Here is a 15,237-nt window from a genome sequence, read left to right as displayed (position 1 = left end):
GACTAAAATATCCACTGAACTTTGCATAAGAAGAGATTGTTGTTATACACTGTTTTAAACTACCTTTTCCATACCAATGCCCGAGTCAAAGCATTAAAGCTTGCAACCACTCTACTGATCGTATTTTGCTATCAAACATGCATGCCTTTACTCACAGTGTACTCTGAAACGCACGAGTTTGTATGGCAGAGTTTTTATCTTTCACATTACAAATTCCAAGTTGCCAGTAGAAAGCCTGCCACGGCATTGGATAGTTACCACTCTAAAATAAATGTAGTCCCATCTCAAAAATCTACACATTGACTGATGCTGGCACCACCACTACTGGTATCTGTAATGTGACCAACTCTGGCCAACTAAATGAGGAAGAAGTGATATGCAGGTAACAATTCTAATCCATTTTTCCCTTCCAACCCAAAAGGTAGCTGCTTTTTCCTTCTTTATTCTCTAGACATAACCATTATGTTTTCAAGTTCAAAATTTAATGATTATGTATGAGCACAGATAATGAAAGAATGTTTATAGCTTCCCATACCTCATATTAATCTACCAAAAAATTGGAACAGGAATTAACATCAAAACAAAATAGTTTCTTCTCATGTTGAGAACTTCAAAGCGTTAGCCTAGTACTGGCACATCAACAAGAACAGTAATCAAATTTTGCTCAAAATTGGTAGAACACATGACTACAAAAGTTCATGCTGTGCATATGTTAACACAGGACACATTGTATGGACAATTATATGATGGCTTACACTCTGAAAACGCCAATTGAAATTTGATGAAGGAGATACTTTAAGGATCAGACAAAGTGAAAGGGAAACATTCTTCATGATCTGTTTTTGAAACTATCTGCTTTATATTGCCCCACCATTCATCACAGAAGAGAAGACTTAACCTCTTGTGATGTTACGTTACACACTTTGATAAGGCAAGCAGAAGACAGCAAGGAAAGGAAAAAGGATTAATGATGAGGGTTAGTGAGGTGAGGTTTAGGTTTCAGGCATGCACAGATGGTCACCAACACAGACTACAGCAGACACATATATACAGCACTTACTGGACTAGGAATTGCATCTGGATCTATTCTGTGCCTGGGTTTCTGCTGAGGTGGCAGCTCATTAAGTTGCTTTTTTTTAAAAAAAAAAAAAAAAAAAAGAGTGCCACAAAAAAAAAGAGAGAGAATAATAAAACAAGAAGTAACAGTGTTACTTTTCTCTACCCAAATCCATAGCACTGGAATTAGATATCTACATTGGACATTGGTTCATGCAACAAAAGGAAAAGAAACACACCTGCTTCTGCAGCATACACTGATCCCAAAAATCAGTCTTGTCATAGTATTGGGCCTGGGATCTGAACACGTTGCTAACAGATGTAGTGGCTCACGTGCTTGTTTGTTAGAAATTGGAGATTTATGCTTCAAGAGCATGTTAAAACGAAGGCAAATGATACAAGCCATTTGAGATCTCATTTAGTGGAAGAGAAAAGAAGCAGCCAAGCATTTTAAAGATTTCTTATATTCCTTTAAAAAATAAGGTCATAAACATTATATAAACTTGGAGTCTAAAAATATAATCAATGAGTTTTTGAATCGCGCCAATTAAGATCTAAGTAATAATTCAAAACTAAATTATTTTTATGTAGTTTTACAGTGAACTGATTGTAAGCATTACCCTTGAAAAGTTTTATTGACATCAAATGATTGTGGCCTTTTGAAACGATGACAGAACAGCACTGGGATTAGCAGAAGGAGCAACGCAGCAGACTAGTAGCAATAATTCCACCAGTCTTAATATTACTCATCATGACTAACCATTACATATAACTACTTGTCCTTTCTCACAACCCTGCTTCAGAATAACCCCAATTTGAGGAGGTGTCCATATTTGTCTGAATTAGTAACATAATTTTAATGGCCCCAAAGCTAGCTAGCTTTTTGACAGATTATAAGATGAATAAGGGAAAGGAAAGGCAATAAAAGGAACCCTACTTTGAACTTATTCATAGATCATCCCCTCAAAACCAGAAATAAGTTCACTTTGGAAAGTCATGAAGCAAGAATCTGGAAATGGTGAAGCAAGCTTAATTAAAGCCCTCAAGGATTCCCAAAACATAAGGCAATACAGAAAAAAACCTGATGAATTAGAGCAGTAATTTGCATATGCAGTGCCTTTCTTTAGTCAAAAAACCCCAAAAACCAAAAAACCAAACCATCACACCCACACCAACACCCTGCTTCTTGAAGCAGGATACACAGAAAGGAAAACAATAAGGCAGACTGATGTTCCTTGGAAAAAGAAACTTACTTTCAGCTTTGATCTTTGTCAATTCTATTTTATGCAAAGATACTACGGAAGAGTTTACACTGGTAAGAGCAAAGTAAGCTTACAGGGCTAGGAATGGAATCTGGATCCAAGCGTTTTGGTGGAGGTGGTGGTCCAGGCTGGCTTCCATAATTTGGACTTCCTGGATAGGCTCCTCCATAGCTTGGTTGTGGACCCCTTGCCTGTCCAAAGGAACCTTACAAGAAAGGGACACTAGAATTAAGCAATGGCTAATACTAGGCATTTCCTCATTAGGCATTTCTCATTTTTTCCGGAAATCATCAAGAACACGAAATAGAAAGCTACTTGCTTTCGAGTTAATTAGGATTAAATAGATTTATCACAATGCTTAGCTTAGACCTGTATATCTCTATCAATGGTCCAATAAATAACTGACAGACACAATCCTCCTTAAAACCAGGCTTGAGAAATACTTATTTCAGGGAGGTATATATTTTTAGACTAATGTAACTATTTTTAGAATAATGTAACTAAAATTTGCATTAAGATCATGTGTAAATTGCACTATGAACATTCAGTTTAAATTGCAGAACTGCTTAACAAAGTGGAAACAAAACAGCCAAATAGCCAATAAATGGCTCAATTTCTTGAACTACATGCAAAGAGGTCTCTTGGGCAGTTTCGACTTATCTGAAATCACAGCAATAGTTTAATTTGTGATCATTTCTTTTGTTTTGTAATGGCCTGAAATTATTTCCTTCACACAATGTTAGTCTGTTATGGAATAACGGCATCATTCATCACACCAGTGTTTTTACAGTTTGTATTAATACGGACAGATGTTTTAAACAAGTAGTTCACCTGGCCGGTTGTGCTAAGCTGCATCAGGGACAGGATTCTTATTCCTGATCTTTATGGGTGATTATTTTCTCCTAGCTATTTATAAATATTGCTGATGAAAAACAGTCAAAACTGTTTATAATCCAGAAAGTTTAACTAGTATTCATTACTTTCACACATGAAGTGTGAAAGGTTCTACAAGGAGAAAAATGTACAGTTTTGTGATTTGTCTTGTTTTGTGAATTAAAGGAGAAGCAGCAACTCCTTTGCAATGTATCACAACTCCTTTCATTCGCATCGTACACACACGCCAGTCACAAATTAAAGAACAACAGAGATTGATGCTTTCAGGATTTCAAATCTCTACTCTTGAATAGATGAGATTGCAGATACCAAATTCATCGAAGTTCATACTACAATTCTGATCACAAATTCTTGTAGTATTATGGTACTAAATATCAAAAAACTTATTGATCAAGTAAGCTAGGATTCTTTTAGTTACATTGGTCCGATTAAAACCTATATAACAAGTAGCTTAGAATGACACATCCTACTGCTTGTTTTAGATTTGTCCTTTAGACAAAAGCAGAGCAAAGCTTAAATTGCAGCCAGGAGCCTACAAGGTACAAACCTGAACTATAGTTCTCAATCTGCAGCACACAAACATCTGACTTACAACCCCTATACTGAGAATACTCACCATTCTGCTGCATTTGGTATCCTGGCTGAGGAGGATGTGTGGGAGGAGGTGGTCCATGGAGGCCACTCATGGGAGGAGGCCCTGGGTGAGGCCCTGACATAGTTGAGGGAGGTGGTGGCGAGGATACATGATTAGGCTGGGATGCTGGTGGTCCAGCAACTGTCTGCCCAGGCAGTGGTGGGCCTTGCATGGGAGAAGGCCTTGGGGCGCCTGTGGTAGGAGGGTACAAGGAAGGTCCAATCCCTGTAGAAGAGGGAGGTGGGGCAAAACCAGGGACTTGAGTAGGAAGGCGCTGAGTTGACGTTGGCTGACCAGAAAAAGGAGGCTGTGCCAAAGGAAGACCCTGAGACACACTGGTAGGAGGGGGTCCTTGGCTCGAAGTGTAAGGTGTGTAGAGACCAGATCCTGTTGCAGTAAAGCTTCCTGAGACTGGGGGAACCGATGTTGGGGGACCTGATAAGAAGAAAAGAAGTTATTACTATCATTTGCTTCTATCCTCAAGACAGTTATTCCCAAACATGGTTCGGAAGACACAAAACCCATTTGCTCTAGAGCATCTAAACTAGCTCTACCACCTTCTCATCTTCAGATGGACATTCCAGTTTTCATAAAGACAAACCTTAAGTGAATGTTCCCTTAAATTGATTAGAGGGAACTGAACCTCCTACAAAGGATCTGGAACTTGATAGTTCCTTCGTCATTCCCTCCCAAACTCAGAGCGTCTTATTTTACATAAGCATGATAGATTTCAGGATTGAAGGCCAGAATAAAGAGGTAAAGCCAGAAGTATGCAAAACAAGAACAATCACATGACTGTCTAGTGATTTCTTGAACCAAACTAAGTTTAAATCTCAAACTCCACAATGAATTGGAGCCTGTAGTTCAACAACAGTTTTGAACTTTATGGCTTTAATACCATGGAATTATCATCTAGTATATTTACTCTGAACTGCTTCTGAGAAGAATTTTAGATAAATATATTGCTAAAGGCTGGAAAAATCTACATCTCCTACTCCTAATTTTCCTATAAATATAAAGTGTCTATGTTAGACAATGACAGATGCTTTTAAAAACTGTTTTAATAAAACAGTTCAAAAAAAATTAGAGTGTAGTAAGACTAGTTTACACACACTAAAGACAAATCTCTGGTCCTCACATTAAAAAAAAAAAAAAACATGTAATCTACAGTAGAGGGATTAGAACTAACCAAAGAGAACGAAGGGCCCAAATTCAGCTTATAATTGTATAAGCATGTTTCTTCCCAACTTCCAGCGAAACTCTCCACTGAATCATTCACAATTTCAACCCTTTGTGAATTACTGAACTCCTTTCCCTTTATTTGACTGGGCTGTTGCTGATACCTTACTTCAGGATAGACTGCTTCTGTGCTTCATGTAAAGATTAATCTAGTCAACTAATGAAAGAGTATATCAATATGCCTCCTTGGTACTGCCTGCATTACCCCCTACAAAAGTCTCAGTTCGGTTTCCCAGTGATGACCCTATTAGTCAAACAAAACTACCATTTACTACAGCAGATGTCAGTGTCCAGAGAATTACCATCACCATATGAAAAAGAGCAACTGCCCACCAAGAGCCGCTCTCTTATGAGATTACTAGCACAGATGAAAAGCAATAGCGTATCTATATAGCCAGAAAATCTCACCATAGCCCAGTCCAGCTGGGGGAGGAGCAGAAGTTGAAGTACTGCCAATTGTCATCCCTGCCATGTGATTGCTGAGCTGTTGTGCACTGGCTGGGGGGGGACCATATTGCTGGAACGTAGATGGCTGGCTGACAGGCGTGGGTGCTGAGCTGGGCAGAAATGGCTGAGAAGCAGGCGGCCTGCAAGGGAAGATGCGAAACTTCTCTGGATTCCTCGTTACACAAGCAGTTACAATTCTCCATGCCACTTAAATGCTAGCTGGGTAACAATTACTCACGTGAGATAAAAACTAAGCACCATAGCTCAGCTTCCGAAAAATAATTACACAAATCTGATTCTCTGTCATCAAAAAAGCCATTTGTTCTACAAGCACTGTATTTATAGCATGTTTTTTGTTAACTCTATTTTAGCGACTGCAACAAGTCAGAACTACTGCAGCAGAGACTAGAGGGTGAGAGCAACAGTCCAGCTTGCACAGTGATACAAGTCATCTCTCTTCCTCAAAGAATTCAGACACTCCACTTGATAGCGCTAAGCTTAGTCAAGAGGAAACAAGAGACAACCACTTTCCTCCCAGTCAAAGGGATAAGCACTATGCAACAAGGACTGCTGCCTCTTCCACCCCACTGGTCATGGCTGCGTCTTTCTGGAGAAGATGCCCAAGAGCTTTAGACGAAGACAACTCAGGGATCACTAGGGACAGACAAGAACGAAGGAGTTACTGAGTAACGACAGATAGTAACATGTTCCAAACAGAGACAGATTCACACTCCCAAGAAACCGAACACAACCACTACATGCACACGAATGTATTAAAACAAGACAGATTATCGAGTCTGGAAGTTCCGTACGGGAAAACGACCACTGCGAAGGAAAGCCAAGCCTTTGAAGGAGAAGTGGCTTTGATCAACCACAGTCACTAAAATCTGCTCACATCCTTCCATCTGCAGAGATCCATGTTTTCTAAAAGATATCCCTATGGCTAGGGATCCCTATCCCTGTTTCAAAACAGTAAGCAAGCAATAAAGAAACTTAACATCCACCACAGGAAAAACGAAGTATTTAGTTTTCTTAGATCCCCAGCGTATCAATGAACTTTTAACATTCAAAAACACAAAAACAGGCCATGAAAGTCCAGGGTTTATTGTATTTTACTAGTAATGTTCCTCAAATGGTAAAAATGACTGTTCAATAAGGCTGGCAAAGGGAACGGCATATCTGTAGCGACTAGTTTTCCATACTACTCTTGGACTGTCTATAACTGTGGATGGTAAGGTTCAAATGAGGTTGTCTGTAGGCAGTGACTGCATATAGCAATTGCCATTTTACAAAATAAAAATATTTAAGCAGAGTCAATGATGTACAGAACCTCCTTCAAATTTTGACAACTAATTATTAACATTTAAGACTGAACATTTAAGCAACCATGTTTTCAACTGGATGATTTCAGGTGGATCACCCGTCTAAGATAGCTTTATTCTAACCATATTCGTTTTATTTACTATGCACTGCAAACGCTCACCAGAAATAAAAGAGAGTTGAATTACCTATTAAGTTTGTCTTCATGAGCAACTCAGAACCCTCAGATGGATGGGACAGTAAGATATTCTGATAAGCAAGATTAGATTTTCAAAAAGCAGTATTACGATGGCATTAATAATTTGTGTTTCTGACAAACTTATCAAAAAGATCCCAGCTCATACCTAAGCAAGTAGAACTGACAAGGCTCACCATCTTTAAAACTATGATTGCTATTATTTCAACAGCTTCTTTTTGAAGCCTTTTTACAACCTGTGATAAAGGAGTCCAGAAAAAACAAAACAAAACAAAAAACTTAAAAAATAGAACAAGAAACCAAACAGATTTAAACTCCTTTACCCTTCTCCACGTCATGCTAATAGGGTAGGTCTACCAAGCTAGGCCTGTGTTACGGTTTGTTCTTTTTTTATGCACCTGTGCATCTGGGCTGCTGAGGCTGGAATCCCATTCTGCACATCTCCTTGTCCAAACTGACTGTATACTGGGTGTCCAGAAGAAAGAGATGCTCCAGAGGCTGGAGGGAGAGCTCCAGAGGCTGGAGGAGCTCTTAACAAACCTAGGAACATTAAAAAAAAAAAAATCATAATTACACTCAAAAGGCTTGAACTAGCAACCATGAAAAATTAAGGGAGGGGAAAAAAGCGTTCAAGAAGTTTAGCGATGGCCAAATCAACATATCAATACTCCACCAGTAGCAAATCATCCGTACAACTATATTATTAGTAGCAAAATTGAAAGTAAAAATATTTTTGGACAGCATCATTGGTCACATCTCCACAAAGATCAAGCAGAAAATAAGCATTGTGGAGGATCTTCAAAAGGCATTTTTATGTGAGCCTTTATCCCACTGTCAGTAAGATATTAAATGCCCCTCCTCACCAAGAGTGCAATTATTTTTAATCCAAAGCAAGGAAAGTATTCACATGGAATCTAATGTTCCTGGCAGGTCAGTTTTCACCACCTGCAGAGCAAGTAGGTTTTGCAAGTAGATACATAGTATTTTAGATTGCTTTCTACTACCTGATTCTGAACAATACGTAATGGGGGCCAATACAGACTTTTCCCCCCCAACCTCTCAAGGCTGGGGATTAACAGGAATATTTTCTCATTTTTCAGACTGAACTGGTTCAGTCACAGCACAGACATGTTTGCCTCGGAATCAAGTCTCTTCTCTTCCCAGAGGCTGCACAACATAATGCCAGCAGAGCAACTGCAGCATCTACTTCCAGAGTACAAACTACTATTTAAACATGATCATGTTAAAAAACACTGATAATTACAACCATACAACCATGCCATCTAACCACAAAGGAACATATTTGGTGTACGGGGTACAGTTAAATGCAGATGACTCCAGACATCGCAAGCCACCATATGAGATCCAGGCAGCATTCGGTGGCCTCTCTGAGGGAGGCCTGTGTATGACAAGTTTACGGGGGTCTCTGAAACTTTCTTGGGAGGAGCCATTACAAAATAGGAAGCACATAAGAGAAACCACTTCTCAATTCTACAGCACAATTTATACACGAGAACATCAGGCTTCAGCTTATGTATGTTTTTATCTTTTCTGCTATATTTAAGCCTTAGCAAGCTCACGGAAGTAAATTCAAAAAAGTAACTACACCCTGTGTGGATATCCAGTATTTCCTATTTCTTTTTAAAAAGTCCTTCTGAAACTCCTTTTGTTCTCTTCATGGAGACTTAGGACTTAATCATGTCCAAATAAATTTATTATTTTTTATATACCATCATCTTTTCACATCTTATCTTTTCTAAATTATTGTTATAACATCTTCTTGTTCCTGTGGCCAAGCATTTCCTCTTCTCTAACCATTTGTGTATTGTCTCTGTGGTATTTCTATTTCCGAATGTCTTTTGTGATTTTTTTTAAAGCTAATTTGATATACTTTCCTATTTTGGAATATTTTTCCTTTGATGGTACATATAAACTGTTTGGAATTGTTACCTTTTGAGTTTGAAAGCACTTTTAATCCAATTTCTGGAGGATTCCTAAATTTTTTTTTTTTTGTTTGTTTAACATTAAGTTTCTATAATTGTTTCAGCTTTAACAGGCATACAATTTACATCTGAAGAACATGGTCAATTCAGAAAAGGCTTCAGTAGTCTTTTTCTAGTCCTTATCACAAATATTTCTTTAATCATTTCCACAAATTGCTCAAAAAGTCATTGAAGAAATTCACTTGATCTAGTGGCTTATTATCTCAAGATTCATTACCCTTGAGGAATACTGAAGTTCCCCTTCAACGCCTTCAAGATACTGTTCTTACTCACGACAGACCTCAAAATGGAGGCAGATTACAGCATACTTGGAAACACCTGTGACTTTACTCAAAGCCTTGAGACTATCTCATCCACCATTAAACATGGACTTGGCCCAATTTTGACTCCCAACTGTTCTAAATGAACAGACACTACTGTAAACAGCTCTTGCAAAACACCACTACTTGGAAGGAAGGAAAAATACAATATGATTTCTTGCAGTGTTTCTAATTCTTGCATCTTAATTGCTAACTTCGCAAAAAAGATTTCCTCCTTCAAGCCACAGCTTCTGTAATCATAAATATTCCAAACATATACTGGGTTTCTATGCTCTATGCAAGAAAGCTAAAAAGTTTTTTTCTTTAAATGAAAACTAGAGTTAGCAAAACGTCATGACTTTCAAGACCAAAATCCTGGTACTTTGGAAGATTTTTCATTTCTTTGTTGCAATGCTTTAGAGAACGTTACAATTGTGTCAAACTTTGCATTCCAGTTCTCTCTCAGATGAGAGACTGCTTGCTTTTAAACTAGGGCTTCCCCCTGACAGAACCTGAATGGGCCAATTCAGGTTTTGAAATCAACGTTCGGAATACATTAGTCACAAATCAGTTTATCTACGAATCTGCAGGCATAAGGGTTTTCTACTAGGATTGTTTCTTCATATCCTATTTATGTTTTTGGAGCGCTGCCTACAGAGTGAGAAGTGTGCCACCCGCCTCCTCTGCCTGAATAATCAGGTACCCACACCTTTGAGATAAATATCCGTATTGAATGGTCACTTAGCACAAAAGCTGCTTAACACAACCACCCTCTTCCCCACAGCAGGAGCAGCACAGCACAAACACTCCCACAGAAAGGACACTATTTACCTACGAAATTAGGTGCAAGAGAAGAAGTGTCAGAGTTGAGAGAAACAGGAGAGCCCTTCGAAGGGAACCCCAAGGAAGGAAAGTAACCTGGAAAGACAGAATACACCAGTATATCAACCCTGAGAGATGGCATCAAGAGACAGTGTTCCCAGTGATGAGGGCATTCCACACAGCACAGAAAATACCATGTATGTACAAATCCATGTCACATTTGCTATTTATTCTTGATGCTCTACTCTCTCTCACTGTCCTACCACCCATAACATACGCTACCAATATACCAATACAACTGCATATTCTAACATGAACACAACTAGTATCATAAACTGAGTCTACATAAAATACACCAGAAGCAACTTTAGAGTCACTGGCATTCAGACAATTGCATAGTAGCACTTTCAACTGCAATGACCTTGTTAGAAGGAGAGCTGTCTCCTATAAAAGGATGGTAAAAAATCATCCAAATTCTTTTAACCTTTTGCTAGCAAGTAGCAGCTACTTTCAGCTAAGCACAGCACTCCACTTCTGTTCCCGAGTGAGGCTATTGTCACTGGCACAGCACTTTCACATTTCCATCAATTAGAAGTAAAGGTTTATCACCTAAGTCACATGTGAAAGCTGGACTTCTCCCTGCCTGAGGATGGTATCTGCTCCCAACACTTCTCCACTCAGGCCTCAAAGCCCTCTTTACTGTTATTTTTAAAATATGCCCCTAAGACAACTACTTTGAGGTCACAGAGTAGCATTGACCGCTCTCTCTTTAGCCCTCTGTGCTCATAAAATTCCTGTCAAACTCTGGTGCCTCTGGAATTAATTCTCTTCCCTCTACATCATGCAACCATAAGAAAGTCTCACTACAATAACCTGAAAAAAAAAACAAGAAGTGTTAGAGGGGTAGAAAGGATAACTGGCTTTGAAAAAAGGCAGGAACTCATCATCACCCAAGGAACATATGCACAACAGAGGGAAAAAGAAATCTCTGGGAGTCCCTTTCCATTCTTGACTCTTCTTTAGAGCTGCTTCCACCAAGAAAGCAATACTTGATCAGGTTTATGAGGTTCTTGATAATGGAACGCTTGTCAAAAGATTATATATAAAGACCTATTTTATGTTCCAGTAAAAGTTAAAATGCAGATCTGTACTAATTATAGTGCTTTCATGGTCCTTAAGTTCTCACTATCACTTCTCTGCTCTCTTTGGTAACGCGTTGCTTGTCTTCCACTCTTTCCCACCCAGATCTCATATTCAACAGTTACCAACAGATCAACTTCTGACTGCTGTACGCTAGTGCTCTGCATTTTATATTTCATTCTTCTAAAGACAAGGATCTTGAGTGTACAAGAACAACAGGTATGAAATGAGCAACATGGCAACTGAGATTTCCTCAGTACAGTCTACTAACAGAGCTTCTACTGCTAAGAAGGATGATCTCAGAAGAAAAGACGGAAGAGGAACCTCCTGCACAAACTATGACCAGCCTTTGCCTGACACATCAATAAAGTAAAAGAGATGTTTACAGCTAGTACAACACACTCCTGTTGCGATCCATCATGGCACCAGTGTGATACCAGCTTTTTCTTTTAGTTGCTATCGCCATGAACAAGATGTGAGTTTGCAATCCACTAACGTTTGTAGGTTTATGTGCCAGGCTAGCTACTGTCCTTACTCAACTGTCATTAATTAAATTTCTGTTGTTCTGAAACCTAAAAAAAGTCAAAATAGAAGAGTCAAAAAAAACATTTACTTCTCTTAAAAAGAAATGCCCTTTAGACTTGCAGACCACTTTTGAACTATCAGACAGAAAACGTTTAGCTATGCTTCTTTTCACAAACATCCTAAACAGTCACTAGAAGTTCTTCACGCTGATGACAGCTAGAAATCAAGTTGTTCTGTAAATAACAGCACTGATGAAAATTTTCCAACAAATCTGTAGTAATCTTTATCCTCCTTGAATCTCCTTCACTCCCTCAATGAAGTAAGTCCAGTTCCTCCCTGTTCCTTCCACGAACACGGAACACCAATCAGTCGGGCTATAGAAGCACTTGGCTGGCTGGGCCCGCAGCCAAATAGAGCACTCCATTACTGAGCTCTGCCTGCCTCTTCTACAGAAGCAAGGTTTCTTTCATCTGCCCAGTACTGATTTTCATTACTTCTATAAGAATTTAAAACCTCTGAAATTAGTTCAAAATTCACAGATTAAAAGTGCTGTTGGATGAAATTTATTGGGGGAAGGGAAGGAAGAGATTAAGGAAAGAAGAGGGAGACAGACAACTGAATAACCCATTCTTTAGTACACCACACTAACCCCTCTTCCACTCCACTCCTTTACCTGCTAACCCAAGATGGGGGGGGGGGGGGGGGGGGAACCCACACACAGCAGGATAACTGTTCAGCTCCTATTGGAATCTCTTTCTCAGGGACACAGATTTCAATCTCTCCCTTCTGCTAGTTTCAAGATAACTGTAGGTACTTCGCTTTTTCTACCGTTCTCATCAAGTTTGGTTTAAATTTCAAAAAGTTGCAAAAAAAAAATCAAAATTTACTTGGAGGGGGAAATGACACAGAGACCATCAGCATGATTAGCACATTTCTCATTGCCTTAGAAAACCAATCTGAAATCTAAACAAATATCTCAGAGTGAAAGTTTGTGTTCTTAACTCAGTCGCACTGAATTCATACAGATATTACCTACAAGGCAGAAACACTTCTACTCAGAACAACAGTATTCTCTCCTATACAATATTTCGGATATCGTCTTCCATCTCCCAAAACAATACAGGTATTCAAAAAACAGACTCCTCAGAGTTGCTTAGTAATGTTAAATAAGCCTTTATTTTGAAAGACATTAAAACAAAAATTGAATTACTTTGCAAAGAAAGAGATACAAGCTTAAACCTATTTTGCCTTTACAAAAGTGATATAACTGTGTAAAACTGAGAAAATTCTGAAACATACTAGCATGCCGCACATGTGTCTACACACTTTTTATTGGATTTAAAGACTTCAGAGAAACTAGCTCCACCAAACACGCTTTCCAGCTAGAGCTGTCTCTCTTAGTGTTTAGGACAGAGTGCGAGTCTTTCTATACATTAGTGTAACAGGTTTGTAACTGAGACTGCTTTACAAGTCCCTAACTGCCGTCCCTCAATACAACTTAATTAGGAAAATTGTTTTATTCAGGTTCTTCAGTACCACAGGGGCAGTGAAATACAGGAATAAAGAACGCTGTGCTTCTCAATATGTTAATTCTATAAGCTACAGAAGAAAAATAAACCATACAAAAATGGACAAATGACAGAGCAATACCCTCAGAACGTACAGAAAGAACATACTTTTTAACACCATGCATGCTATATACAAGAGCAAAGAGAAATACTACCACAAAATAAAAATTAGCAATAGGAGTCATCGCAAAAAACATTCTGTGAACGCAACAATTCACAGGTTATTAAATACAAAGTTTTGTGAAGTACCTTGTGGAGGGACTGGCTGTTGGTATCCTGGCATCGGACCGTTATAAGCTCCATATTGCGAGTGAGGAACCCCTGGCAATGGTTGTCCTCCATAGCCAGGCTGCTGGTATCCCTGATATCCAGGTTGAGGTTGCCCGTAAGGAGGCCCTGCGTGAGCTTGCTGGTTTACACTCATTGTATTCACATCCCCAAACTAATCTCACCTGCAAAAGAGGAGGAAAAATGGCTTTTAGCAGACATAAAACCAAACGGGCCAACTTCTCTACTGTTTTCACAGAAAAAGACCCTGAGATACTAGGGGAGATAATAGATTAGTAGTAAGTTACTCTTGCACAACAATTTTCCCAGTAAGATTAAAAAAATGCTTTAGAAAAGCTAGTTAAGGAACAATATGTACATAAACTATGCCTAACAATCAACTGACCAACTCTTCAGTACCGGTTAGACTTGTGATCACTTTCTTAGGAAAAAGAAATACACTCATAATTTGCCATTCTAAAACAGGTAGTTATCAAGCTTCCCAAAACGCCTTAAGAACTACTTCCAGCTCACAGATCAACAGACCAACGGAAAACAGATTTCATGACTCAGATGCAAGATTTCTTAACACTTCAGTAACACTCAACAAATTCAGCTTCCTGCTCTATGTTCTGTCTACTAGATCATGCATCCTTGCTAAAAGCAACACACTTTAGCATCCACAAAGGCTGCTTCTTGAAGCCTCCAGAAGATTCTAAACAAGGTCAAAACAGATTTTTTTTTTTTTTTTAAATAGTGGACACTTTAAAGTTCTCATTATCACAGAATGGCCAAGAATGGCTGGACATCATCTAGTCCAACCTCTCTGCTCCAGCAGGGTCACCTAGAGCACATTACTCAGGACCCTGTCGAGACGGCTTCTGAATATCTCCAAGGAAGGAGACTCCACAACCTCTCTGGGCAACCTGGTTCAGCACTCTGTCATCCTCACAATAAGGAAGTTTTTCCTTATGTTTAGATGCAACTGCCTGTGTTTCAGTTTGTGCTCATTGCCTCTTGTCCTGTTGCTGAGTGCCACTGAGAAGAGCCTGGCCCCTTCCTCTGACACCCTCCCTTCAGATACTTATACACACTGATCAGATTCCCCTTTCAGTCTTGTCTTCGCCAGGCTAAACAGGCCCAGCTCTCTCAGCTTTTCCTCAAATAAGAGGAAAAGAGGCTCCAGTCCCTTCAGCATCTTAGTAGCCCTATGCTGGACTCGCTCCAGGAGCTCCATGTCTCTCTTGTGCTGGGGAGCCCAGCACTGGACACAGTACTCCAGATGAGGCCTCACCAGAACTCAATAGAAGGGCAGGATCACCTCCCTTGACCTGCTGGAAACGCTCTTCCGAATGCAGCTCAGGATACCATTGACCTTCTTGGCCACAAGAGCACATTGCTGCCTCATGCTTAACTTGTTCTCCACCAGGACTCCCAGGTCCTTCTCTGCAGAGCTGCTCTCCAGCAAGATAGCCCCCAGCCTGTACTGGGGCATGGGGTTATTCCTCCTCAGATGCAGGACCCTGCACTTCCCTGTATTGAACTTCATGAAGTTCCTCTCCACC

At 39.5% G+C, this 15,237-nt stretch overlaps 1 protein-coding gene across 6 annotated transcripts in view; it reads right to left on the bottom strand.

Moving 5' to 3' along the window:
* Window positions 1-15,237, bottom strand: part of SEC24C (SEC24 homolog C, COPII coat complex component) — a 42,352-nt gene that overhangs the window by 19,656 nt on the left and 7,459 nt on the right. Inside the window, exons 2-8 of one of the 6 annotated variants that reach the window (XM_068950395.1) lie at window positions 13,655-13,857; window positions 10,182-10,268; window positions 7,447-7,588; window positions 5,494-5,672; window positions 3,829-4,281; window positions 2,393-2,523; window positions 1,061-1,129 (exon numbers count right to left, since the gene is read on the bottom strand). In XM_068950395.1, the coding sequence (XP_068806496.1) occupies window positions 1,061-1,129; window positions 2,393-2,523; window positions 3,829-4,281; window positions 5,494-5,672; window positions 7,447-7,588; window positions 10,182-10,268; window positions 13,655-13,829 (1,236 nt within the window). In that variant the 5' untranslated portion in view covers window positions 13,830-13,857. The remainder of the gene's footprint in view (window positions 1-1,060; window positions 1,130-2,392; window positions 2,524-3,828; window positions 4,282-5,493; window positions 5,673-7,446; window positions 7,589-10,181; window positions 10,269-13,654; window positions 13,858-15,237) is intronic. The other 5 variants (XM_068950396.1, XM_068950397.1, XM_068950398.1 and 2 more) reach the window with 5 other exon arrangements.

Source organism: Struthio camelus, chromosome 7 (genome assembly GCF_040807025.1).
Source record: "Struthio camelus isolate bStrCam1 chromosome 7, bStrCam1.hap1, whole genome shotgun sequence".
Taxonomy (NCBI): domain Eukaryota; kingdom Metazoa; phylum Chordata; class Aves; order Struthioniformes; family Struthionidae; genus Struthio; species Struthio camelus.
Note: the sequence above shows the minus strand (reverse complement) of the source record. Positions and strands in the feature narration are given on the sequence as shown.